We start from the raw sequence: 26,506 nt of genomic DNA, 5'->3' as shown, positions 1-26,506 counted from the left end.
AACGCACACGTGGAAGAAATAAGTGTGTTTTTACTTGAGTCTTGAATCAGTTTTTGATTTTTTTTTTGCACCAAGATCATTTTTGTGGATTCATAAATATATGAAGATCCCTGGATTATTTGTAACTAGAATTCTTCGTAAATTGAAGGTGAATATTTTTAACAGTGTAGACATGACCTGTTGCAAATATAGAAAAAAAAAAGTGTATCGAATTCGACGAACAGTAAAATTTTCCGTCGGTACATCGACACCTCTTGGTAATAATCTAATGCAAAATTACTACATTACTGTTGCGACCTGTTTGATGTCTGGTGTTTTGAAAAGTGCCCCACTTGACGCTGCACCGTCAAACGCGCGACGTATAGCGCTAAACGCCGACGCGACGTCACAGCACTGCGCCAGTTCCCCCCGAGCAAACATCTCGCATGAATGGAACAACCTCCCTTTCCACGTCGCCTTTGAACTGTGCAAACAGCGTGGATTCCCCTCAGGCTCCGAGAGAGACAGAGAGTGTGTGTGTGAGAGAGAGAGGTGAGAGAATACCTGCTTCTCCCCCAGTCCATACAAACACTTTGGGACAATGGTTAGTATACTAAGCAGAGTTGGAAAACTAGAATGTTTAACCAAGCACACAAACATCTCATTAAATTCAAGCGCAAATAAATGGTCGACGATTACTTCGCAGGCTCATTTAACTCCAGGCTAGATTCAACTTGCATGGGTACAATCAAGCCCTTTCAGCATCCCTGTTGGGTCGGTAAACAAGGACACACATTTTGCCGGGGGGTTACATTGATTGGTAGAGACCTGCAAAATTCGCGGTTTCGATGGCCTTCAGGATAGACTGCACATACCCCTGTACACTCGGGCAAGTTCATTGGCTGCCGACTTATAAGTCGTCTCAGCTGGTTTGTCTGTGATTCGATCCTTCTTTGGTTGAGGGTTTATAACTGGTTGAGATTCATCCAGATAAACAGTAAGCCAATAGCAAAATTATCTTAGAGGTATATATGTTTGAATTCTAGCCTATCACCGATTGAATCCGCGAATTTTGCATGTCTCTACTGATTGGTGACTGGATAACGCCTTTTTCTGCTTGTTTATAGCTTGCTCAGGGTAGTCCAAAAGTGTCAAGAGTGCTGCAGTCCAGTCATCAAAGTGAAGCAGATAATGTGTATGTGCTTCGAGTATAAATAATATTATGTTGTCCAACGAATTCGTGAAAACAAAAATCGTGTCTCTTGTCATCGTTAATAGAAGTCATCGAGAAAAAGCAAACATTTTAAGACCTAATGAAGTTCGAGGCAGGCGGCAAGCCTCAGGTATACGAAACTAAATTTCTGCTCAGTCATTTCCTGAGTTTAATTCCACCGAAAGAAGCAGGGTGATGTTAAGACATTGAATTGTAATTATGGAGGACCCAGGGTTCAAATCCTAATACGGTCTCCAACCAATTACGGTCGCAGAGGGAGGATAGGGGGATATATCCTTCCCCCCTTTTCAGAATTTTATGAACAAATATGCAAAATATCAGTGCAGATTGTATATTACTGTGTGAGAAGCCATGTTGACAACGGCTTCTATATTAGGCACGTACGTCCGTGTGTTAGTGTCAATAATAATGTAGGTTATTTAAATGCACGTATAAGCTTACATATATTATTTTTCAGAATTTCCTTTATTCGCAGCTATTTCATGACTTCTGTTTGCCAGAGTTTCCCCAAGACCACTGCTGGCGGTTGGTGGGGTTGTTCATTTCCATAGGCCATGGCTGGTGCCTGCCCAAAAATTGCTCAGACTTTGGTTCGTCGCTCATATGCGTCCTTTCTGACGCATTGCCTCAAAACCTTATATTTTGTAGACCTTGATCAAGAAAGAACTAAGAAATTTAATTGAAAAGTAATAATAATTTCTAGGTTATCATCTCGAAACTCTCGTATTTTTTTAATGTCTGTATTGACCAGAGAGAGTTTTATTTCGCTGTTAAAATGAACTGTTTGATGGACTGTGTAACTGTTTGTAGAGTTTCATTTATTTCTCGCTACGATTACTCTGAGGCATTTTTCCGCATTTAACCGGAACAGCGAGAGTTTCAGTTAGTGTATTGATGAGCTACTATGATTGAAGACCCGATAAATGAAGCGTTTTTATTTCTCAATGGGCTTACAGTTAAAACCACTTCAGTATCTGCCTGCTTCTGTGTTCCACCCCTCAGTTTACTGAAAGACTTTATGAGACAAAAAAAACTCTTCGCTAAAATAATGATGACATCACGGGCATTCTACTTTAGACATCTTAAAAGAGAAGTCAATGGACAGGGAATGTAAAAAACTGTGGAATCTATCCTGGAGGTCAATGAAACAGAAAATTTTTCCGGCCCACGATTTGTTTGAATGTCCCCACGCCATGTTAAACATCTTTCTAGATACCTTTAAAAAAAACCTATGGGGTTTATCTGGTTTTCCTTTTTTTTTTTAATGGTTTCTAATGGCTCGGAGTCTCTCATGTAAACAGTGAAACGATCGCAGAAGTAGGCTAAAGGTTATATTTAGTGAATTCTAGCCTATCTCGAAATAAAACTACGAATTTTTACGGTATCTAACTACAAAATTAATAGCAAGTTGCCTTTTTTTGATAGTTAACCTGGTATGAAACGCTTTCGCGAATCACTACTATTTTTTTTGTATATTTAGTTATAAAACCTTGATGAACAATTAATACGTGGAATAAAATTTTATACTTGTATTTGTAGAAACGTATAATAAGTAGGAACAAGAAAAATTCGCGTGTTCATTGAACTGCAGGATAGACTTAAAGTCTCTACGTTTACTCGGACAGATGTCACCCACTCATTGGCTGCTGTCTTGTGAGACGTCCATATCACTCTATATCTATACATCTATACATATGTCTATAAATATCACTTTATATCTCTTTGTATCTATGTTTATATCTATATCTTAATCTATTTCGCGTTCTAAGTAGGTATATACAGGTACAGCTATCTATATCTTTGTCTCTCGCTCTATCTACCTGTATATCTCTCTATCTTTATATCTCTATACCTCTAAATAGCTCTATCTCTCTATGTCTATATCTTACTATCTAATTTTTACGTATCTTTTATATCTGTTACAGCTGACACAGGTATATAAAAAACCACGCGCGTAATCAAATGCATCTTTGTGTAAAATATTTCAAAGCATTCGGTGAAGAACTTTCGTTTTATAAGATTTTGAACGAACATTTTTACATTTTATATATATATGAGTAGAGACCTGCAAAATTCGCGGTTTTGATGGCCTTCAGGATAGACTGCACATACCCCTGTACACTCGGGCAAGTTCATTGGCTGCCGACTTGTAAGTCGTCTCAGCTGGTTTGTCTGTGATTCGATCCTTCTTTGGTTGAGGGTTTATAACTGGTTGAGATTCTTGATGTAAGTTTTTGGACATACGCCATTGCTAATAACTTTTTCTGTTAAAGAAAAACTAAAAACTAAAATAATTTACTAATAATTTTATGTGTCTTTTGTCTTTTTTGGGTATTTTTTTAAATTTATTTATTACTTTATTTTAGTTTTTAGTTTTTCTTCAACATAAAAAGTTCTTAGCAATGGCGTATGTCCAAAAACTTACATCAAGTCATGCACTCCCATTGCACAAATCTTTTAAAGATAACATGGTTGAGATTCGTCCAGATGAAGAGTAAACCAATAGCAAAATTATCTAAGAGGTATGTGTGTTTTAATTCTACCCTATCACCGAATGAATCCGCGAATTTTGCAGGTCTCTATACATGAGGTGACTCAGTTGTGAGTGGCCAGCTGCTCGGGGCGACCGGAGGCGGAGCTCCTACCTTGGCGCGGCGCGTACACGTTGAGGTAGAGGCAGTCCTCGCTCTGCTCGCGCAGGAAGGGCAGCAGGCGGCGGATCTGCTCCAGCCGCCCCCGCGGCATGCGCGCCAGCGCCGCCTCCTCGTCCGACACGTCGGGCGGCCGCTGGGGGCAGGCGGGCCCGCTGCGCTCGGCCCGCCTCACGCCGTCCCACGGCGGCGGGGCGCGCGTCGGCGAGAAGCGCGCCGCCCCCACGGGCGGGCTGGCGTACGGCACGCCCAGGTAGGCGTCGACGGGCGGCCGCCTGCCCGCCACCGCCACTCCCTGCAGCCGGCCGTGCTTGGTGCGCACGACGCGCGCCGCGCCGCCCCCGCCGCCCCCGCCGCCCCCGGCGCCCGCCGCCAGCAGCTGCAGCGCCACGGCCGCCCACAGCAGCATGCGCGCTCCTCTCACCAGCCGCGCCTCTTCATCCACTGCATCCCCCCTCCCCTGGTCCCTGCCTCAGCACCGCGCCATGTCAGACCTTCCACCGCCTGCAGCTACAGTACTAGCTATCTATGCCTGCGCGATCACCTCTCGGGATGTCACACATGACATGACTACTTGTGCCTTCAAAACAGCTGTTGTTTCTTGTCTTTTCTATTAGTATTCTACGAGAAATATTAAGATTATTTTTTATTTCAGTTAATTTTATAGGTATTTTTGTCCTATGTTTTACAACCACACTTTTTATTAAGATAGTTTTGTTTTAAATTATTTAAATTCTAGCATTTATTCCGCGAGAAAATGTTTTTGGTTCATGTTCCTGCAGTGACTTTTAATATACTACTGTGCTTAGAATTTTTTTTTGTTTTTAACATAATCGTTTGTTTTTCTTTTATTCACTTTTATATATTATTATTAATGTCTTTTTAAACACCTCAGGAGAATTTGTTTGTAATACCTAGAAGGATTCTATTATTTTCACCTCATTTGGTTGCGCATTAAAGTAATTTTACCCCTAGAAGTTCATTGCCGTTCGACGTTTTAAAGTCAATCGACAAATTGGTTCGGTGGAATAGAACAGTTTATTACGTCACTTAACGAATAGCTTTGCACAACAGCTCGATGGATCAAAGAGTCGGTCATAAACGTCAAGGGAAATCCTTATTATCTTGCTTCACGACCAGTCAGCTGGTCCCAAGTTGACGGCATGGATGTTGACACCTGCAAAGAAGGAAAAAGACCGCATCACTTCGGATGAAAAACAACTGAAACTCTGGGAAGTCAAATGCACATTTCGCACAATCTTCATATCATCCTCAAATATACACATAACAAAAACGTATATATGTTCTCCAAAATTATAAAATTATCGATTAAACATTTTCTTACTATCCATGCAGCGAAAATATTATAAATGCTTTTAACTCAATGCATACAGAATCGATTAGCTTAGAACAAATTAAGTATTATACAACCGCAAAAAGTAAACATATATTCATATAACAAGGATGTCGGAACGCATGCAGTCCGGGCGCCAGACTCGGCGTCAATGTATCTTAGGTTTTCTCTGAAATGAAGGCACGCGGGTTTTGTTTTTGGGTATGAGTTGGGGAGGTTGGGGTGGGGTTGGATGGGATGGAATGGGGAAGGGAGGGGTGGGGGTGGAAAAGGGGGTGTAGATGGGGATGGGCGTGCGAAGGGCTCCCAAGGGGACGATTGGCATTTCCTTGGACCCCGGAAGCTGATTGCGTATACGCGAATGGTAAGGGGAGAACGGACGGTGCAAATGTTATTCACGCATTATCACTCTCTCTAGGGCTTGACCGTGGATTCGGATGTAAAATGCAAATATAAATAAAAATGAAAAAAAAAAAATATTCTGGTCAATAGGCCAAAATGTTCTTGGTTTAATTCCGGGTCAGCGAATAATCATAATGGAATATTTCCTTCTTCTAGGTGCTGTGTTGCCCTCTCGCCTACACACACAGCGAAAGGCGACGATAAACCACTGCAGGATCACCATGCCATTACAACACCAGGTGTGTCGCTGCTTCCGCCACGACGACGTTACCTGGGGCCAGAGATTCGTCATCATCTGAAATAATCGTAATGCTACTCGTGTTTACATTCGTGGACTATAACTTCATTAACTGTGATTGATACACAAAAAAAAAATAATGTTTGTATTCTTTCATTCCTTTGGAAATCAGCTACCAAGAAATAGTTTGTTATACTAAAAGGAAAAATTATTGTAAATTTGTACAACACGTTTCTATGGTTATTTTTGCATATGTGAACTACGTTTTCGGAAACAATATTTATTGTCACACTTACGAAAATTGGCGCACAATTTAAAACTTGTAAATATTTTATAAACTCAAAAATTTTCAAAACCATGGAAAATATAATCGAATATTTAACAATGGGATTTTATTTTATTATAGCTACTTATTATTTATCTGCTCAGTTAATACTGCAAAGTTTTTCAGAAAACGGTTAAAAAAATTACTTTAATGTAGCTACTGGGACAACACAAAGCATTAATACCCGGTGAAGAATTCGAATCCAGTATCACTAGGAAAAAAATTTTAGTGTCAGACTGTAGCTTTTATATCAATGTAAAAATTTACAAGTATCTGTAATTTTACATAATGTTTTCAGTTCCATTTACAAAAAAAAATAATTATGTTGTACTCCTTATTGCTGTGACGTTAATACCCTCAAGCAATGCTGCTCAGTAAATTATACTGAGTTACGAATCAGCAACAGGTTATTTACTAAACGTCCAATGAGTAGAGTTTCGTTGACAAATCGTAATCCCAGGAACATTAAAAAATATTTTGGTTTTTATCACAAACACATAGGAAAATACTGTCCACCAAATTGTAATCAAAGGTCTGAACTTTCTAATGATCAAAAAAATAATATTCTGCAGCCATCATTTCAACTGATACACGCGCCCCACCCCTTTCAAGGTAGTTGAGTCTTGCTATTTTATATGCTTTAAAATATGCTATACTGCATGGCTGATTCCAGGGTTTCCCTTGTGTCGGTGCAGGTTTTACCTGAGCTCACGTTAGCTTGCATAAGTCTAGAATATTATAAGGTAATTCGTGGCGAATATTGCTGCCATTACTGGCTAAACCCCAAAAATAGTACGCGATTTCATGCGAAACCTTTTTTTATAGTTTAAAACCAGAATTATCGGATATATGTGCTTAGGAATGAGACGGAATTTAGTAATACTACCCGAAGCGGATCTCTACTAAACATATTACACTTTATATTTTACGAAGTTCAGGGAAGAAAAAAATTCCACAAATCAGCAACATATTGCACAATTTATTGTAAATTTAATCTTAGTTTTAATTTTAATTTAAGCTAAGATCACTGTTTTTAAGTGTTAAATATTTAAGTACCGTGAAAAATATTCAGAAACTCATAACTTCAATACATTTTTAAGGTGGTTTTGTTCTTTTATAGCTATGTTGCACATTGCGGTTTTCTTAAAGAAATGTTGCGTAAAAAATGGCCGCGTTGCGCCAAATAGTGTTTGACACGTGAAACGCTATACCAGCGCACGACTGGGTCTTCAAGTATAGTCTATGTCGTATAAATAGTCTCAAATCTGATAGTTCTCAAAAGCAGCGGTCACTTGCAAGCAACACGTGATCACTTAAGAGCCACGTGGACTTGTTAAGAAACGCTGTCGAAGGAACAACAGTCACAGAAGTAAACGCGGACAGCTGGAAATATATTTTTGATGACTGCCGAATTCGATACAAGTGACATGGCACAGACTATAGGCAGGATCGTTAAGGGAGGGAAATAGCCGCCTTCGAGTGAGCGAGGAAACATGGAAGTCTGGCACGAAAAGAAGTGGCCCGCCCAGTCAGGGGTGTATCTGCGACTATAAGTGCAACTCTAGCACGGTATCGCCTCTACGAGCTAGGCTCTGAACTGACGCGCAGATATGATACGGTAATCATAACACCATTTGGCTGAAAATTTAAGATACGGATGTGTTTCAAGTCCTTCGAGTGCTTTCAAGAATCTGCACCGGGTGTTTCATGCCTAAAATTAATTTATCCTAGGAAACACGTGTTTAAGCCATTTTCACGCTTCTAAAAAAATACAGTTTATAACCGAAATACGGAAACATCCATCCTGAGCGTATTTTTAAATGATTTTCGCGAACAGACACTGCTCTGATACCTCGAGCAGTTTTCTAATCGCGTGAATTTTGTTTTTTAAAAAGCTATGCACACCTTGTGTGTGCCCCGGTAGGCGGGAGATTGTAGTTCCAGGAGTCTCCGCTGGAAGGTGCCTTGGTCCTCTGGAGTGGGGGTATTCTCTAATTACGCACGGAAGAGGTTTCGAGAGTCGGGGTTACGGTGCGGGGTGTCAGAGGGGGTGTCAGAGGGAAGCGCGGAATGTTCCAGGTCAAAGTGCGCTGTTGCCCTTCGAAGGGAGCCGGGCCCAGGTCGTGGATGGACCGGTCTCGGGCCCTGTGAAGATTCAAGAGAGCTGGGGACCAGATAAACCCTGCGTCGAGGTGCTGTGACTCTTAACGTCATGCTAAAGTTTATTGTCGCACCTAGACAATGTGGCCGTTTGAAATTTACAATAATGTAATGAATAAGGAGAAGCTGTGCTTTCTTCACATTGTCATTAGGAAAATCTTTGGTTTTATCTTAAAGATTAAAGGCAATAATTCGTGGTAGTGAATATAAAACTTCCAACACTGTCTTATAATATACTGTCACTTTGATTTCGATTGTTTTGTTCCAAAAAATGTAAACGTATGGATAAGTGTTTAAAACAAAACTTAATAAGAAACTGAATTCCATGGAATAAACGTATAAAGTTCTAAATTCTCTGTGTTTCTTTAAGTTAAATGGTTTTTCAACAGCAGCTTACTGTGATATAAAATCTTTTATATTTTTGCGTCCATCTTGCAAATAAGTTTAATTTTCGTTCTGAAAACTGCTTAGTAACGATTTTTTTTACCATACAAATGAAAAGTTTTCTATCATTTCTGGTAATTTTAAATGTCAAAATATCTTTGAAGCCACGTCAATTAAATGGAGGATAGTACCAAATAATATAATTTTTTTGTGGTACATTTCTCAGTATTTCCTGTGACAGACGACAAAGAATATAAATAAACTTAAAAGAATTTTCTCTAAGCCAATAGTACTTCTCTGAATGATTACCAAACACATTTCAGAGTTAGTTTCAACCAGATAACTTGTTCCAAGAAATAATACTCATTTCTCAAAATATACTTAAGATTATTCAACTAGATGTAAGTATACTTATTCATTAAAACTCAGATATGGTCTCCGTTCGTTTGTGAGTATACACACACACACACACACACATATATATGTATGTGTGTGAGTTTGTGAAATACGACTCACTGACTTAATCAAAACTAATTCTCAAGACCTACAAACTTAATTTTTTCGCAGCTAAATCAAAATTCACTGAGAATTGATTATAGGTAAATCATATCCCAAGGGGGTAAACGGGGATGTGTTAGGAAATTGGGTGGTTGACACTTTCTCTGGAACCAAAAAACATGAAAACTTGATTTAAGCAGGTACGTTACTCATATTATGTGAGCATCCATCAAGAACTGATTTTACGGAAATATACTCCCAAAATTCTGAATGGAGATAGGTAAGTGAATTTTTTAAAACCAATTCAGTTTATATATATACACATAATGAGTAGTGTCAGAGTCAATTGTTTACTTATAGTATTTGTGTCTTTTTAACTCATGTGTTCACTTAAAAATGCCTAAACGATCTTTGAAGAAAAAAAACGCTTGTAAACAATCTTACTTCACGAAGCCGCAACTCGTCTCAAGAACACCTTGAAGAACATCGTCATCAAACTGGTCAGGTTTCTCAAACTTCACACAGTGAAGACTCATTTAAAAAGAGACGTACTAATTCACTTGAAAATTTTGGTTGCTCCATTAAAATTCGTCCATGCAAACAACAGTCACCAAAAGAATTTATATTTATACGATTAGAAACGCATTCATCAGGGAAATGCATTGTATGGATACACAAAATTTCAAATGGTCCTAAGGCGTGATATTGCACAGCTGCAGTAACGGCAAATTTATAAGTCGGTAAATAATTATTAAGTTCTAAAGCCCTACGACGTCTTCCGTCTCGACGTCTTTGTTCTTCTAATCGGCATTCTCGTTGCGTCGATAATATCGAAAAATATTATTCATATTTCATCATTTCATCAGTATGCAATTCGTATTTAAATATAATTATATATGTGGACTTTTTGTAACTTTTTGGCACTATTCCGTTTGTTCAAAGAAACGTTGTTTTGTGTTCAAGACATTGCAGTTCACTGCAACACTTAAAGTAGTAAAACGTGCGAAGTTTGTTCATAGTTATCAGTCGGTTGATCTACGCATATCCACGGGAAAACAAGCACTTGTATGTACTATCCCTCCGCTTTTGTTTGCAGAACCATCCGCACAATGCAATGGCTTTATGCAGTGTGTATCGTGGCCCATTTGTAATCAGCAGAAACCGTATTTGAAGCCGTGGCTGTATTGATTATCCACCCTTAATAAAGCGCTTAATATGAGAGCCCCCCCCCCCCCCAGAGAGAGTCAAATAGCACCGCACGTCCCACTAAAGGGTCAGAAACCTGAAGCCTGTGGTAGAGCTGTCAGTGCAGGATAGTTTATGATGTGGCGTCGGACACAATTTACGCTACGTAATACGCATCGTGCATTTTTTTTGAAGTATAAATAATAGCATAGTGGGCATGATAAGAAATATATTACATTTAGACATTTTATGCGTTATAAAATTTTGAGATAATATAAGGTCATTAATAAATATAAATTATAAACGCCCACTCTATCTTAATCATTTCTGAACGAACGAAAGTAAAACTTAAATCATTCCTATCATCGGCCCACATACCTAATCCAGTCATTGGTTTTTGGCCAAAATATAGTGACATCGTTAATCGGTTTGCGTTAAAATTATGGGTGAATTTTACAGAAAATAATGAATTTATATGACACAAAGAGCTAAAGTTTCACCTTCGGGCCGTAAGTTTCGGGGCTCGGATTTCTGGAGATCTGGGGGACGGTGTGTTGCGTGACTGTAAAAATAAAGAGTGCCTATAGCTCAGTACACGTGATAAAAGTTAAACTTCTTTGACAATTAACCTCGACTCATAATTATATCTTAAGTGGTAAAACGGCCGAGAGAGAGAGAGAGAGAGTGTGAGAGAGAGATAAGACAGTTTTATAAATAAACATGAATTAAAAGAATTATTACTCACTTTAAAATAACTTCTCAGGATATCAATAATTATCGATCAATCAATAATTATTAATTAATTAACAGTGAATATTTCTTACTGTTAAAATACAACATAAAGAAAAACTGTGCGTGTTACTTTTTCTTGAAATAATTCTGTCATTTGGAACACACCAAATCTCTGAACGAAATATGAAATGCATAATAGGTAGCACTGTCTATACAGGATATTCAGGGACTATATCAAAAGCGCTTTCTACGCTGCTGGTTGAACAAGGAGGAACGCTAGCGCGTTGGTAGCATATTTAAAATTCAAGGCAATTACAGCTGACTGTATAGGATACCTATATCTATTTTCTGAAACAAGCGCATGCACGCACTCTCTGTCTTATTCTTTCGTTCATCTATATCTCTCGGTTCTATTTTATTTGGAGCGGTGGACAAATAATCTCACAAAGAAGAGAACGAAAAGAAGGCCAGAAACGTATATATCATAGTGCTCTCTTTAGATCTCTTTGGCCAAGTACCCATCCTCTGTCCTTTTTTGAGTCAGAAACGTTTCACAACAATGTTTTACGAAAACGCTGCATTAGAATTCGGCCTTGAGATTTTACTCTCATCACTACCCGAAGAAGTTTCACTTCAAACAATATTCAGTGTCCATTGAATCACTGCGCGAAATATGTGTGCTAGTTCCTAATGCAGTAACCAGATACAAGCATGCTAAAGAAGTCGCAGATCCCATTTATAAAACCATAGTGGGGTCCGCAGCGTGGAGTACATAAGTGGTCAATGTGAGGCCTATCCCATAGGCGTAACCCATCACACTTACCTATGCCTACACTCTCTCAGCGAGACTCAGACACAATCAACATATCCAAGCTTTTCACAAGCACCAAACAGTACAATGAGCAACAGATAAAACTTCAGGTAATACAATGTAACTATCTTCAACCGTACATTTCGAAAAGCATTTACTAAAACGCGAAAACTATGTTGCTACCAAAACCTACGTTTCGTTTTCGGCCAATAAACTTTGAATATCGTACTACGTTATCATTTGAAAACTTTATCTGACAGTTTACAAAATACTTGTTTTGAATAGAGTATGCCACATATTAAATTTTTTATTTATTATATTCGCACCATGTAGTTATACTGTTAACAATCATCGCTCACCTTCCGAATGTAAAATTGTTTTTGCTCTAACTTTCAAAATTCCTTCGCTATTGTTGATTTTTATTTCATAAAGGTGAACTTTTCCCTAATGATTACACGTAATACCAACTGCAACAGCACTGATTTCCACGTAAGCTTAAACAACCAAAATAATAAATTAATAGAGTTATGTATCTATAGGACCACGGTAGCTTGTTTTGTGTAATGTACGTATAAGTACTTACCGCTCTTTCACAATACATATGTAAATGTTTGTGTCAATGATGGCCCAGCGTCCAGTAGAAGGGTTTCAAAATATATCCTAATTTCGTTACACTCCACTTTTAAAATTTGTATCCCGATTTTTTAGACTTAGTCACGTCAAAAAATAAAAGTTTGTGATTTAAAGAACGAAGTCATGCATCGTCTTCGACAAACATTTAGTGTTACGTAAAAATGGTGCTCATCACATCGACCTCATCATATAGACACATAATTCAAACCACTTCTTTTAGTCATTGCTTTTGCAATAATTGAACGTTTACTGTTTAATTTTTGAAGTTATATTTCTTTAAGTGCGTTGTGGAAAAAAAAAGAGAGTGAATTTATTACGATGTGCGCGCACAATTCAATGAAATTTTCACAGGATGTAAAAAATGCTACATATAAAAAAGGATACATACAAATAAAAATTATATATGTGCTTTTAAATCTTATACTTTAGTGATCGATAAGAAATACTGGTTCATTATATTAAAAAACATTTTTATTGTGAATATTTGCTATTTAAATTGTGTTTATAACATTTTTTAAATGTATTTTTCAGTATATTTATATAAGCAAGGTTAAGTTCCCTTTTGTATAACGATGTCAGGTTGCTGGTAACCTTCCATTGTTGCTAGCTGGGAGTTTTTGTGTAATTTTTAGTAGTCTCCTGGCCGTTTTCATGGGAATGTTTGTGAAGTTATGTTCCCATATGTATTATTTATTTTCATTAAAAATATTGTGTTATTATTTATTAAATGATTAAAATTAATAAATTACAATAACCATTAAACATATATTTATTTTTATTGTTTGTTAAAATATATCTAGTTTATTTTACTAAATTAAATAATTAATTTTATACAAGTGTTTATATTAATATTGTATACTGAGTATGTATTTATCTATTATTAATTTGATTGAATTTATGCTATACCAACCGTATTGATAATATTACTCCGGTCCTTTTTTTATTTTATTTATTTTAATTATTTGCATGCAAAATTAAAGTTAGTTTTTCTATCACGCCAAGTAAGTATAATTTCTAACGTACGAGCACAATTTTTTTGGTACATGGTACACAAAGATATGAAACTGGTGCACGTACTGCTATAATAGTACGTCTAAAAACTCTGTACCGGTCTCGCGGCTGGTTTGAAAGCCGTCAGAGCGAACCCTGAAGGGAGGGGGTGGGGTGAGGAGGGGTAATTGTCGGCTGCGGGGAATGTCCCCACGGTGATTAGCAAAGTGCGTGGGGAAAGACCGTTGGTGGATCGAGGTGAAGGGGATGCGACGCTAGCGCTGCTATAGACGCCCAGCGACAACGCGCCGCGCGGTTGGCGGATTGCCCACCAATCAGGCCTCTCGACACGAGCCCGCGAAAGCGAAGTACGACAAACCTCGTGTATTTATAATTGCAGGCGTACTTTAAACTTGCAGCACGCTCTATTTCAGTTTCATTGTAAGCGTTACAGATTCATTGAAATACATATCCATTTGAATTAAAAAGTTGTAATACTGATCATTTTTACGATGGGAAGAAACCAGTATATTATTTGAGAAAAAAATAACTTGTACACAAATCATGATCAAATACTACTGTTTCGAAGAAAATCTTGTTTTTTGTTATCTTAAGGAGACATTAATGTATAAGGTACTGGACACGTAAATCTCCTAGATTATCTTGTATGTTAAATACTATAGCTTGATAATTAACAACTGTAGTTATCCAGTATGATTGCAGGTGTACAGGTCGATTTCTTGGGATTGTAAGAAAATAACTTTAATGGTGTACCTTTATGCATTAATTTATTTTTTTAAAAATTACGGCGCTTATGTACGTTTCCGATTTTTATGATGACTTGGTCAGATGTAGATTATAAAATCAGCCGTTTCCTCACGATTTTGCAAGCCGCCACAAGAAGCCACCACAAAGCCGTGGTCCCGTAAGAATAACATCAGGCCAGACTCGCCATTCACGTACAACTGAAGTCATGTTCAAAACACAAAATAATAGAAGCGAAATATTTTTAGAATGATTCCCCCCCCCCCCCCCTTAAGGTTGTGCCCCGCTCTCCGTCTGATATTCCTACCATGCCCGTCATCTGGACGCGAGCGAGAGCACACTTGTTGGACGTCTGATCAATACCGCCTGGACGCCAGCCTATTGCTATCCTTCCCCTCCTACCCCCAGCCCCTTCTTGCTCCTCTTCGCCCATGTCTTTGTTTGATGACGTCGACACTCCGACAGGAGACACCTGCTGGGCGTTACTGCTTGTGCGCTGGGTCACGGTCTCAACCATTTTAAGGTGGATGATCTTCTGGAGGTTATGATTTCTTTTCATGTCTGCAAAACCTTTTTGCAGTGAACAACTCAGTTTATTGTCGCCTTTGTGTTTCATAAGTTCTGCACAGTCGACAATCACTTTTTTCAATTTGCTTGATATTGTACAGTAATGAACGATTGAGGAAAACCAAACAGAAAAAGAAAAAAAAAATCTTGCTGAACTAAAATTATAGCATATGAAAGATGTCATCACTATAAATTGAGAGATAAATCAGGCCAATTTAAACATTTTTTTTAAAAAAAAAGTCTGGATTTAAATAATGATGTAGAATATGATGTTAAAAAAAATAATTTTTAAGTATTTGGAAGTGTGACATTGCATTTATTGTTTAGGGTTTGTTCGTAACACACTAAGCTAAATTACCTAGAATTTTAAGAAGAAATTAATGATAAAGTGAAAAATAGGATTGCAAAGTTAATCATGCAACAGCAAAATATTTTTTGAACCTAAATGGGCCATAAGTATTTAATATAAGATCATCATGGTTTCACCTTAAGCACTCAAATTTTCTCAACATGCAAGGCTCTCAATAATTGAGAAGTGATTGTCAATGTGATTCCTACGATTTAATTGCTTTTAATGATGTTTATTAGTTAAAATAATGCATACATTTATGCACCAATGTTCATTACAATTAAACAGGTTCTGGAAATATTCCGTAAGCCATATTTTGAACGTATTGTTTTTTTATAGCATCGATGAGGTACTCTAAAAAATTATTACTTACATAAAAAAAATGCAGCAGGGAGTTATTTTCGACCAATAATGAGTACCATGTAACGAAGTTTAGCGCGCTGTCTTTTTAAAGCTCGAAACGTAACTGGTGAATTCAACCTTTGTGTGAAAAAATTCTGTGTGGGGCTTTTGAAGAGATAACCCCTGGGGCTACTCTCTTTCCCGAAAAGTACCGCAGAGCTCAATCATCTCGCCCACCGCACAACTTCACTCGCAACCTCCCAGCAATTAGACAGTCGCTGCTGTGAGAGCGGCCATCACCGCTCCTGACGCCAGAGACCAGACAGTTAATCTCGTAGCGAATTACCGATCCGGAAGAATCGAACGCTTGTGTTTTTTTTTTTTTTTGCGGAGGCGGATGATGGGGTGCTCGACTCACCTCTCGCATGCGCGCCATCGACAAAGGATTTGAGCGAATTACGCCGCTGTCTGGGGTAATCCAGTTAACCGCGCAAAGGCCGGGTCGGCGCATTGGACGCTAGCGTCGCTGGGTGTTCGCTTCGCTTCGACGGGCAGCCGCCCTCTTCAGTTGTTCGTCCGCCCGTTTGACGTACTGCTATCGTGGTACTCGCGCCATTATCATGGTACCCATGCCATTGTTATGGTACGTGCCATTTTTATGGTACGTACCATTATTATTGTAGTGCTATTATTATGGTGCGTGCCATTATCGTAGGTTTTTGCCATGATCGTGGTGTTCGTGCCATTATTATGGTACGTGCCATTATCGTGGGTTTGTTGCCATGATTGTGGTACTCGTGCCATATTTATGGTTACGTACCATTATCGTGGTACTGTGTAATATTCACGATATTCGTGCCATTGTCACAGCACATGTACCATTATCGTAATATTCGTGCAATTATCGAGGTACTCGTTCCTTTATAATGGTATCCGTGCTATTATAACTCTTACTCATACCATTTTCATGATACTCAAGCCAATATGATGATTTCGTCCCGTTATAAAATAATACTCACGCCACTATCGTGAAAATCGTGCCATTATCGAGCTTCGTGTACCACGTGCCATGCCGTAGCTATCGTACCGGTTAATTTCCGTACTTGCACTGTGTGGTGGTTCGTGCTTGTCCAGTTACGTTCTATTACCCTCTAACGTACATACGTACCTCGAATTTTGAAACAGTCTGTATAGCTGATTTATAGAGAGGAGTTGCAATTCAAAAGCTAAATCATTCCAATCACTTGCAGAGGGGGGAGGGGGAAGAAACAACATTAATTTTTGATTGAAGATATATTGCCATGTGTTTCCTTATACACGGAACTAGCGCGTCTTCAAAGATATACAAGCAGGGATAAATTGGGAGGAAGCAGTCGCGCCCGATGTTTTTTTTTTTCTGAAGCAGAGGAAGGTTCTGAGATAACCCGAGGAGGGACAATCTTCCTGAAGAGCCGGCGGATGGGAACAAGCGACACGAGATGCCTGTTGTTGCTGCGCGACTCTCGGGAAGCGCTGCAGGAATTAAAGGCAACGGAGCGGAGAACGACGACAAGAAGAAGGAATTCTCAGGGAAAAAGAAAATTTAAGTACGTCCCAATTTTACCTCTCACGCATACGGCTTGTTTATCAAAACAGGATTTATCGTAGCTGCTTCAATCTCTCCCAAACAACGTAAACGTGCAAAGATAATTTTATTTTTGAAAACAATTCATGTTTATAATTAATCCATAGAGAATTGTTTTAAATGTTTAATTTTATCTTAAGTATTATACAGTGGTTTATTCTATCAAAAAAATAATAACATATCACAAGTTGGAAAAAACAATTTTTATCTGCAATCCTACCGTGCTCATGGCGCCGTTGATTAAAACATTTTACTTTGAAGGAAAAAAAAATGTTCGCGTGTAACTCAGTATACATAATAGAAGTGAAACTTCTTTGGCAATTCAAATCTGGACTCGTTAGTATATCGTGGTAAAACGGCAGAGAGAGAGAGAGAGAGAGAGAGAGAGAGAAAAGAAGAAATAAGAATATGTTCTAAATAAACGTGAATTAACAATATTATCACTCACTTAAAAATAAACTCAAACCCCGTTGTGTTGCCCTCTGCCCAAGTCTGTGTGGCGTCAGACGCAGGCGGGTCCCTACCGCCGCGACCCGCCTATCCCTGCAGCATGGCGGGGTTCAAACTGAGCCGCACGCCGCCACGTGGAGCCCGCTTAAAGCATCGAGGCCCGACGAGTTCTCTGAAAATGATTTATGTATTCATTTTATTTTTTTATTTATTCTTCTCTCCATTTTCTTGAGTTCTTCAGTCTAAGCTGTTTCAATTTTTAGCTCTCAATGCCTTGAGGCCAACGAATAAATTCAACCATCATCTTTTTGTTTTTGACAAGTGTGGATCTATCTCCTCTTATCTGCCCGTACTTGAGTCAGCGCACATCTTTCAGGTCTCGTTTTTCCGTGTGTATTTTCTTGGAATAATATCAACTGGAGGAGGTACATTTTTCAAGTTTGGTTCGTAACCTTGGCTGTGATGCTAGCAATATGATGATACCGACTTTGCCGTTCGTCGGCTTTAGGAGTCGAACTGTGTAAGAATTGTTTATTTTCATAAAACCTGGACGGTTTCTGCGATTTCATTTATTGGATTCTTTGTTACTGCCCCTGTGATGATTTTATATTCCACTAGCAGACATTGTGAACACTGGCGTTGCCGATATTAATATGAGGGTAGTTATATTTTATATCGACATCGCAAACACTGATTCACAAAAATATTGACATTCAAACAGCAGATACTGGCTACTAGAAAAAAATGTTTTCCCCCCCTTCTATATTACTGTAAAAGCTAATAGGCGTACTACCAGTATCATAATATCACTAATATTTCATTTGGTGGATTCCTTGTTACTGCCCCTGTGATGATTTTATATTCCACTAGCAGACATTGTGAACACTGGCGTTGCCGATATTAATATGAGGGTAATTATATTTTGTATCGACATCACAAACACTGACTCACAAAAATATTGACATTCAAACAGCAGATACTGGCTACTAGAAAAAAAATGTTTTCCCCCCCTTTTATATTACTGTAAAAGCTAATAGGCGTACTACCAGTATCATAATATCACTAATATTTCATTTGGTGGATTCCTTGTTACTGCCCCTGTGATGATTTTATATTCCACTAGCAGACATTGTGAACACTGGCGTTGCCGATATTAATATGAGGGTAATTATATTTTATATCGACATCGCAAACACTGACTCACAAAAATATTGACATTCAAACAGCAGATACTGGCTACTAGAAAAAAAAATGTTTTCCCCCCTTCTATATTACTGTAAAAGCTAATACCAGTACCATAATACAACTAATATTTTTTATACAGTTAGATATTTGTTAGATTTGCCAGTTTTCTCTCGTTATGCAAATGTCTACATAAATCAATATGATTTCCAGCCATGCACCTTATTGGTTCAGCAAATTAGATAGGTATGTATAAAAAAATTTGTAAATTTAGGTATATACCAAAAACAAACTTGCAGTCGTTAACAATGGTTTTTTTTGAGACACGAGCTATCATTTCTAAAGTTTTAGGTTATTATTGAAGTTGACGTCAGGCCCACAGCGAGGTCAGCCAATGGGAACGAGCCATCCTAGCCGTTGCCTGGAGTGATCTCGGGTCCCCGCTCCTCAGGAATGCGAGTCGCCGTCTTCGCTCTGCGACACTCGACTCTATGCACGAGAAGTCAGACACTCGACTCTATGCACGAGGAGTCACTGCTGCAGGAGTTGACTGCTGGCGATACAGGTGTATGAAAACCATTATGTATTCATACTTCCTCTTTTTTATATTTTTTATAAGTTATACTTCTTTAAGTGTTTTATAAAAAATGGCTACATACAAATAAAAATTAAATATGCTTTTGAATATTATACTTTAGTGATAGATATTGAATACTGGTCCATATAATTAAAAACATTCATTTAATGTGTAAATTAGTGATATATGTTGTGTTTATAAAAAGGTTTTCAAGAGTATTCTCAAGTGTAATTATAGATATAAGTGGGGTTATGTTCCCGTATGTTTAATTTATTTACATTAAAAGTTATTACATTATTAGTTAATAAATTAGAATAAACATGAAATATTTTATCGATTTTAATTATTAATAAAAATTTTATCGATTATATTACTAAATTAATTAATTAATTTTATTCAAGTGTTTACATTAATACTGAATTTAATTTTTTAGTTTAATGGAATTTATATTTTACCAACTGTGCCTGTTTAAAAAAAATTCCAATCATTTTATTAATTTATTTATATTAATTATTTACATGCAAAATGAAAATTAGAGCTTTACTACGCCAAGAAAGTATAACTTATAATGCGCGTATAAAAATACCCCTTTTTTTAATTTGTAAGGAACTTACAGTATATGGGATGGAATTTTTCACTGATGAGATGAAATATATACCTATATAATAATTCTCTCTAAGTATCAAAACTTATACGGGGACCATTTATTTATTTTCTTATTTAGACACGAACCAAATGTAACCCTAGGCCGGTTCATAACGCTGTTTTGTTTATACAGAGTATATATGTATATATGTATACATATATGGAATAACGAATTTTAAAATCTGAAATATATGGGCCTGATTTCTTCTACTGAAAAAAGGGAAAAATACCTATATAGAAAACTTACTCTATAATATAAATATTAAGTAAACATAATTATCTTAGACATATTTTAAAAATTAGTTTTTAGTATAGCCATTAATTAGAGTATTTTATGAAATATATCTAACAACGATTTTCTGGTTAGGATTCACATTTATAGCTTGAAAAAAACAGTAAATACGATGTTCTGCAAAAAAAGGAAGGTCTTTACAATACCTTCTGTAACCTCAGCAGCCACACATAATGATTTCTCTTCCACGTACTCCCTCTGGCTGTATTACAACGGTCTTCAATAAAGGTGTGACATTGCGAAGGTTTTTTTTCATGCATCCTGCAGTTGTTTGCACTCCATGAATATTCCCGGGCGGGAGAGACTCCACGATTGGAAAGAACAGCAAATGAACCGTTTCTGGAAGGCCTGAAACAACCCAGAGGTTGTCATGGAGTCACGCGGACAGAATGTTTACATCATGGACGTCGGTCAAATTATTTAGCGATCAGAAGCGGCGCGCTCGCATGTATGTGTGTGTGTGTAGTGAGTGAGCGTAGCATGCGAGTGTAGATGCATGTTGAACTGATATGGGCTTTCCCGTTGCCTGTCACACGTTTTCACGTGGAGTGATTAATCACCTCGGGCCTTAAAATTACACGCCCACCTCGAATTACCAGCGGTGATTCCCCAACGACAGTTCCTGACCTTACTCCCAATTAAACTATTTAACATGGAATACCTAAACATTTTGAATCTTATTTCGCAGTTCAGGAAATAAAAATTAATGGTTAAGGTTGTTAGGATAATAAACGAAAACAGCAATAGCGTACAAGGAAGAGAAGTACACTCTCCTGTACGTTATAATTTTAGGGATGAAGCTGTATCTTCGTACTTCTAAATTCACTTACCCTGGACATAACACAGTTTTCAACAGCTCTATTTCTACATAGAGACAACATGTCATATTTCAAGTGTTTTGCGCAAGTGGGTTACTAAAAAGTACGGTACAGTAGGCAATGCTATTATTCACACTTCAATTTAATTCACGGTGAACATAAAAACGAGATGAAGGTATTCAATCATCTAGTATTATATTTTAACTATATTAAAAATACGTAAATTCATTATGGGGGATTCCGCAACGCCGCGGCAGACGTCCTAACCGCTCCGAAAAACAACCACACATCTCACATATTTTTATTTCGACAGTTTAAGCTCGCTAGACTTCGGTGAATAGTGGGTTATCCTAACAGAAGCGTGGTTGTCTGTTAGTTTGTTCGAGAGTCACGCCAAAAAAGGCCAGTCCGGACTGAAGGCAAGAAATGTACGTGTGTGAGGCCACTCAAGCCCTCACTCTACATGTATGTTCACTCTACGAAGGTGATATCTGTGTTACAACCTATGGTCGGCACCCTCAAACTGTCCTTCCAAATATGCGCCTTTCAGGATAGATTGGGAGTCGGCCTGCAGATCAATTTTTAACATTCCAGAACAGGTAATATTGAGTCAAAGATGTCAAGTGATTACTTCCCCCTTTTGATCAGGAAGGTGTTAGAGCTTCAGCCATGACCAGGCTAGGGCAACCCAGCATGTTCATCACCTCACCCAGCTAACCAGACAGTTGGCTGTATCTGGAGATCTGAAAAATTCGCGGGTTCATTTCGTGGTATGTTAAAAATTAAAATAATTATACCTTAGTCCTGCTTCTGCCATTCGTTCACTGTTAATCTGGAGGACTGAGGGCCAATTAGAGACCCTCACTCAATAGAAGCGTCGAATCACAGGCCACCCAGTCGAGACGACTCACATGTCCAGCAGCCAAATGAACAGTTGGAAATTTCCCCGATGTGTGTACCTAGAGGATATTGTAGTCTATATTGTAGGTCATCGAACCTGCGAATTTTTCCGGTCTCTAGCTGTGTCCTTAGCCCTTGGACCTTGTCAGCACCGCTGGTGTCTACCCCCGATGAACAAAGGTGACAGCACACGGCAACACAGAAGTGCTGGTGCCGGGTGCAGCCGGCGGGCTGAGGGATTCGACGCCTCGAGGTCGAGCTAGCTGACACCAACCCTCCCCGGCATGGCGCAAACAACAGCGCTGAGGACGCCTCGCACAATGGTGCGGCGGCGACAGCCTCGCTCGGTCGCGCCGGAGGGACTGCAATTAGCATTCTGGGGCGGGCGGCCGCGTCGGGGCAACTCTAGGAGTCGCTTCCGCCGAGCCGGCGAGCGTCGCCATTCGTCTCCCCGCGGCCCGGCGCGGAGGACAATGGGGGTCGCGCGCCCCGGGTCTCCGCCCCGCCCGCATTCACACGACCCTGAGGCTCCGAGGCACCACCCGTTCACTCCGTCATCACCACCCATCGTCTCCGATGACCTAGGTGTCGATGGGACGTTGCGTCTCTTGATGTAAGCTTTTGGACACACGCCATTGCTAAGCACATGTATATCTGTAGAAGAAAACTACAAAAAAACCCAAAAGACAATAACACAAATTAAGCAAAAAATTGCTGTTGTCAACAGTATATAAACACCACATAATATTCCATAACAGGAATATGGTCAACAAACAAAGAAAAACAAAGAAAAATGGACTACGAGAACGAAAAAACCGCCACAAATGATGACAGCACAAAAATATTGAACCCAATAAAATTCAGCACAACAGTTGAAAAGAGACAAAAACACGACAAAACGAAAAGACGAAACAAACACAATAGTTTTCCAAAACAGAAACAAGCGAAGTTTCGGGAACTGCTATCTGCTCCCGTCCTCAGGCAGAGACGCACATAGTACGATAACACAGGTGCTACTGAGTAGGGGCTGGAAAAATGAGGGTATTTATCAGAGAATGCGTCTGTTCAGTCATTCTCAGATATTAGGTGACTGTCACACCATTACGGTGCCGCTCTGTGCAAGTGTACGAGTCACTATGTACAAGTGTCCCTTCCTGTAAGTGTGATCCCCCTACAAGTGTCAGTGTAACTCTGGGTAAGTGTCACTCCATGCAAGTGTTCCGCCACATCAGAGACGCGAGAAAACTCTTCACCAGGAGTGACTCGAGTTTAAAACTTATTAACCATTTGGTGTACTAAAACTCACTAGTTTGGGGAAAGCCAGTCAAGGTATGGAATAATTATTTTATGTATTAAGTCTAATATTTTAAGAAGAAATGGGCCAGATGTGTTTCACACAATTTATGTTACCTAAGGATATCGCGGGATTATGTATGATAAAACAATATTTTTATTTTTAGCTTATTTCAGTAAATAAAATTTACATGCTACCTATGAATAATTTCAGACTTATACGGAATTGTGTGCAAGCTTGAGATTTTTCCATCAAAGAGTTAATGAAAAATAGCTGGGGTATTTTTGCTGTCAAGAGAGCAGAAAATCCATCTGGTGGTCAAAAATTAAAAAAAAAATTAAAAAATAAATACTTTTGATATCTGTTTCCGAACGTGTTTTAGTGATTACGTTAATTTCAGTAAACTATGTATATACTTTCGGTACAAACCAAACAGCTTACTTAAATTTGCGTAACGTTACAAAAATGACACGTAACTTAAACCTTTTGAGGTAAATTATTGCAATGAACATATCCCGCTTAATTAGATGCACGCAGTAATAAATTTGCTCAGTCGCGAAGTAATTAGAAGCCGTGAATTTATTAGAGAAGCTAAACAACAAAAGCTAATTAACGAAAACAGTTTCCAAAAAAAAATTGGAACGTTACGTAATCCATTTTGAAGAGCGTCGCGAGTTTAAATTAGGTTGGTGCTTGTAGGCGGGGCCCGGGTCTGCGAGTGTGTAGTATCTTGCTGTCGAGAGGAGAGTAACAGCTACCGGCGCGGCAGTGAGTGACAGGTGGAGGGGAGTCCGCGGCGGGAAGCCTAAGATGTACATCAAGTTCTGTCGCTGCCCGGACACGCCCGAATATTCACCTTCGGCCAACCTCGGATTTTTTAAATATATATTTATATTTCTCTGTTTATTTTAATGTAGCTATACTAACCTAACTAACAGTCCATAGTGTTTTATAGTGTTTTAATGTAGCTAACCTAACCTACCACTTTTAATATTTGAATTCATTTTTCCTACGCGATTTTTTTTATTTTTTTTTCCTAACCTAACTAAACCTAAGTGTATTTTGAAGGGGTCCGGGCTAGGGAGGGACCTAGGTGCGTCTCAGGCCGAAGCCTATACGCCTAGTCATGCTGGGATTAGCCATGCAGGGAGAGGGTCGCATGCATCATGTGCTAGGAGGGGATTGGCCAGCCATGGCAACGATTGGCCTCACTCTTAAATCTAGACTATAACTAGAGATAGGTTGGGCCCAGGTAAAACCTGCATAGACACAGGGAAAACCCTGGGCACATTCATGCGGGATGCAAATTGGCATGCATTACGTGTAGGAATTTACAGGAGACAGAGGATGGTTTCCCTACGCAATATAAGACAAATCCCGAGGTTGGCCGAAGGTGAATATTCGGGCGTGTTCGGGCAGGGACAGAGCTTGATGTGCATCTTTAGGCTTCTCGTCAGCGGCGGACGAAGCTGAAGTGAAGCTCTCGCGTCGTCGGATCGAGTTGACGCCGCGACGAAGCTGCAGCTATGTGCTCCGACTCTGCCCAACCACACTTCATATCCTCGGCTCTCTGAGAGTGCTGGATCACTTGCCGGGCCACAGAACGTCAACGTGACGTGAACGAAAAAAAAAAACCAAAGAAAAAATTCATACAATCAATTGTGATTAGCTGTTCCGTCCAGGTTGCGTTTGAACTAGACGGGAAAAAAACCTTCCTCCACAGGTTCGCCATGACAAATTCTGATTTCGAGATATCAATGCCACCAATGTATGAATGCCACAAATATAAAAGATCGAAATAGATCACAGTAAAACTCTGCCCGCGAACATGAAATCTGGCTGCGGGGGCGGGGCTTGTATTTGTCCGATGAGCGCTGGTTGGTGGAGCCGGTAGAGTCCTGGCCACTCACCTGACCTCGAGGGAGGATGTGCGGAGAAGGAACCAGGAGTCTCGATACGGGTCGTTACCACAACGCCGAAATACCACAACGCCGAAATACCGGTACTAGGCTTACATTGTAAAGCGACATTTGCAAATGCTGTTGGCAACCGTCTAATATACTTAAGTAATGCGATATGCTAGTAGTAGTCATATTTTATGTACACTCGATTTTCTTTATAAATCAGTTGCGTCGCTGTGGCGTGTTTATTAAAAGAAAAAATAATAAAAAGCTTATATATAACGGTATCTATAACACTTATAACATGTCTCAAGGTGTAATTGATGCAAGTTACATTACAGCTTCAAAACGAGAATAGTCAGCGGAAGAAATCGTTAACAAAACCATACAGGAGTTGGCAAACGTTACAAGGGCAGGAGCCCGGAGTACGCTGCAGGAGCGCAGAAAAGGTTGCAGAAGCACGGAGAACTTTGCAGGATATTGTAACAGGGCGAAGAAGCTCTGAAGTCGTTGCAGGAGCGCGGAAGAGGTTGCAGAATCACGTAGGACCTTGTATGAGCTGGGAAGACGGCGCAGGAAATCGGAAGAGGTTGAAGAAGCGAGTTTGAGGGTGAACGTTTTTGGACGACTGAGCAAAACATAACCTAACGTAACCTAAATTAACATCTAAATCTTAACACTAAATTAACACTTAACACTAGACACTAAATCTTACATAACCTTACATAACATTAAAAAAAAATTGAACCTAAACAAATATCAACCCATTCCAACTCATTACAACCCAATCCAACCTGAACCTACCTAACTGAAACGTTTTCGCGATTATTGATATCTAATGATGTAAAATAAAATTCAGTTTGATTAAATTTTACCATCATGAGTGTCCGTCAGGGATTTTACAATGTTGATATAATTAAATAGCCATTACTGACCGTTAATCACCTACAAATACACGTGTAAAGAGGCAGCGCTAATTAAACATTAATTTGCATTTTTACGGGTCCAAAAATTCCAGGAAATGGGTGAGTCACGTGACATTTGTCAGTAACATTTGTCAGTAACATTTGTGTAGCGTATGGTAGATTTGATATGTTTGCGTGGTTTCTATTTACACATTCGTCAGTGTTGAATATTACTGAGTGATCTGTCATGTTATAATTTTTTTTCCTGCGAATGTGTTTGTTTTATTTCTGACCTGAAGGTAATAAATTACTTTGTGCG

General features: G+C 39.0%; 1 protein-coding gene across 1 annotated transcript in view; it reads right to left on the bottom strand.

Annotated features, from left to right (window-relative positions):
• Nucleotides 1-26,506, bottom strand: part of LOC134541842 (neuroligin-2-like) — a 198,012-nt gene that overhangs the window by 147,536 nt on the left and 23,970 nt on the right. The window contains exon 4 of the mRNA XM_063385539.1: nt 3,859-4,331. Within this exon, the coding sequence (XP_063241609.1) occupies nt 3,859-4,331 (473 nt within the window). The remainder of the gene's footprint in view (nt 1-3,858; nt 4,332-26,506) is intronic.

The sequence above is a fragment of the Bacillus rossius genome, assembly GCF_032445375.1.
Source record: "Bacillus rossius redtenbacheri isolate Brsri chromosome 4 unlocalized genomic scaffold, Brsri_v3 Brsri_v3_scf4_2, whole genome shotgun sequence".
In the NCBI taxonomy this organism is placed as follows: domain Eukaryota; kingdom Metazoa; phylum Arthropoda; class Insecta; order Phasmatodea; family Bacillidae; genus Bacillus; species Bacillus rossius.
Note: the sequence above shows the minus strand (reverse complement) of the source record. Positions and strands in the feature narration are given on the sequence as shown.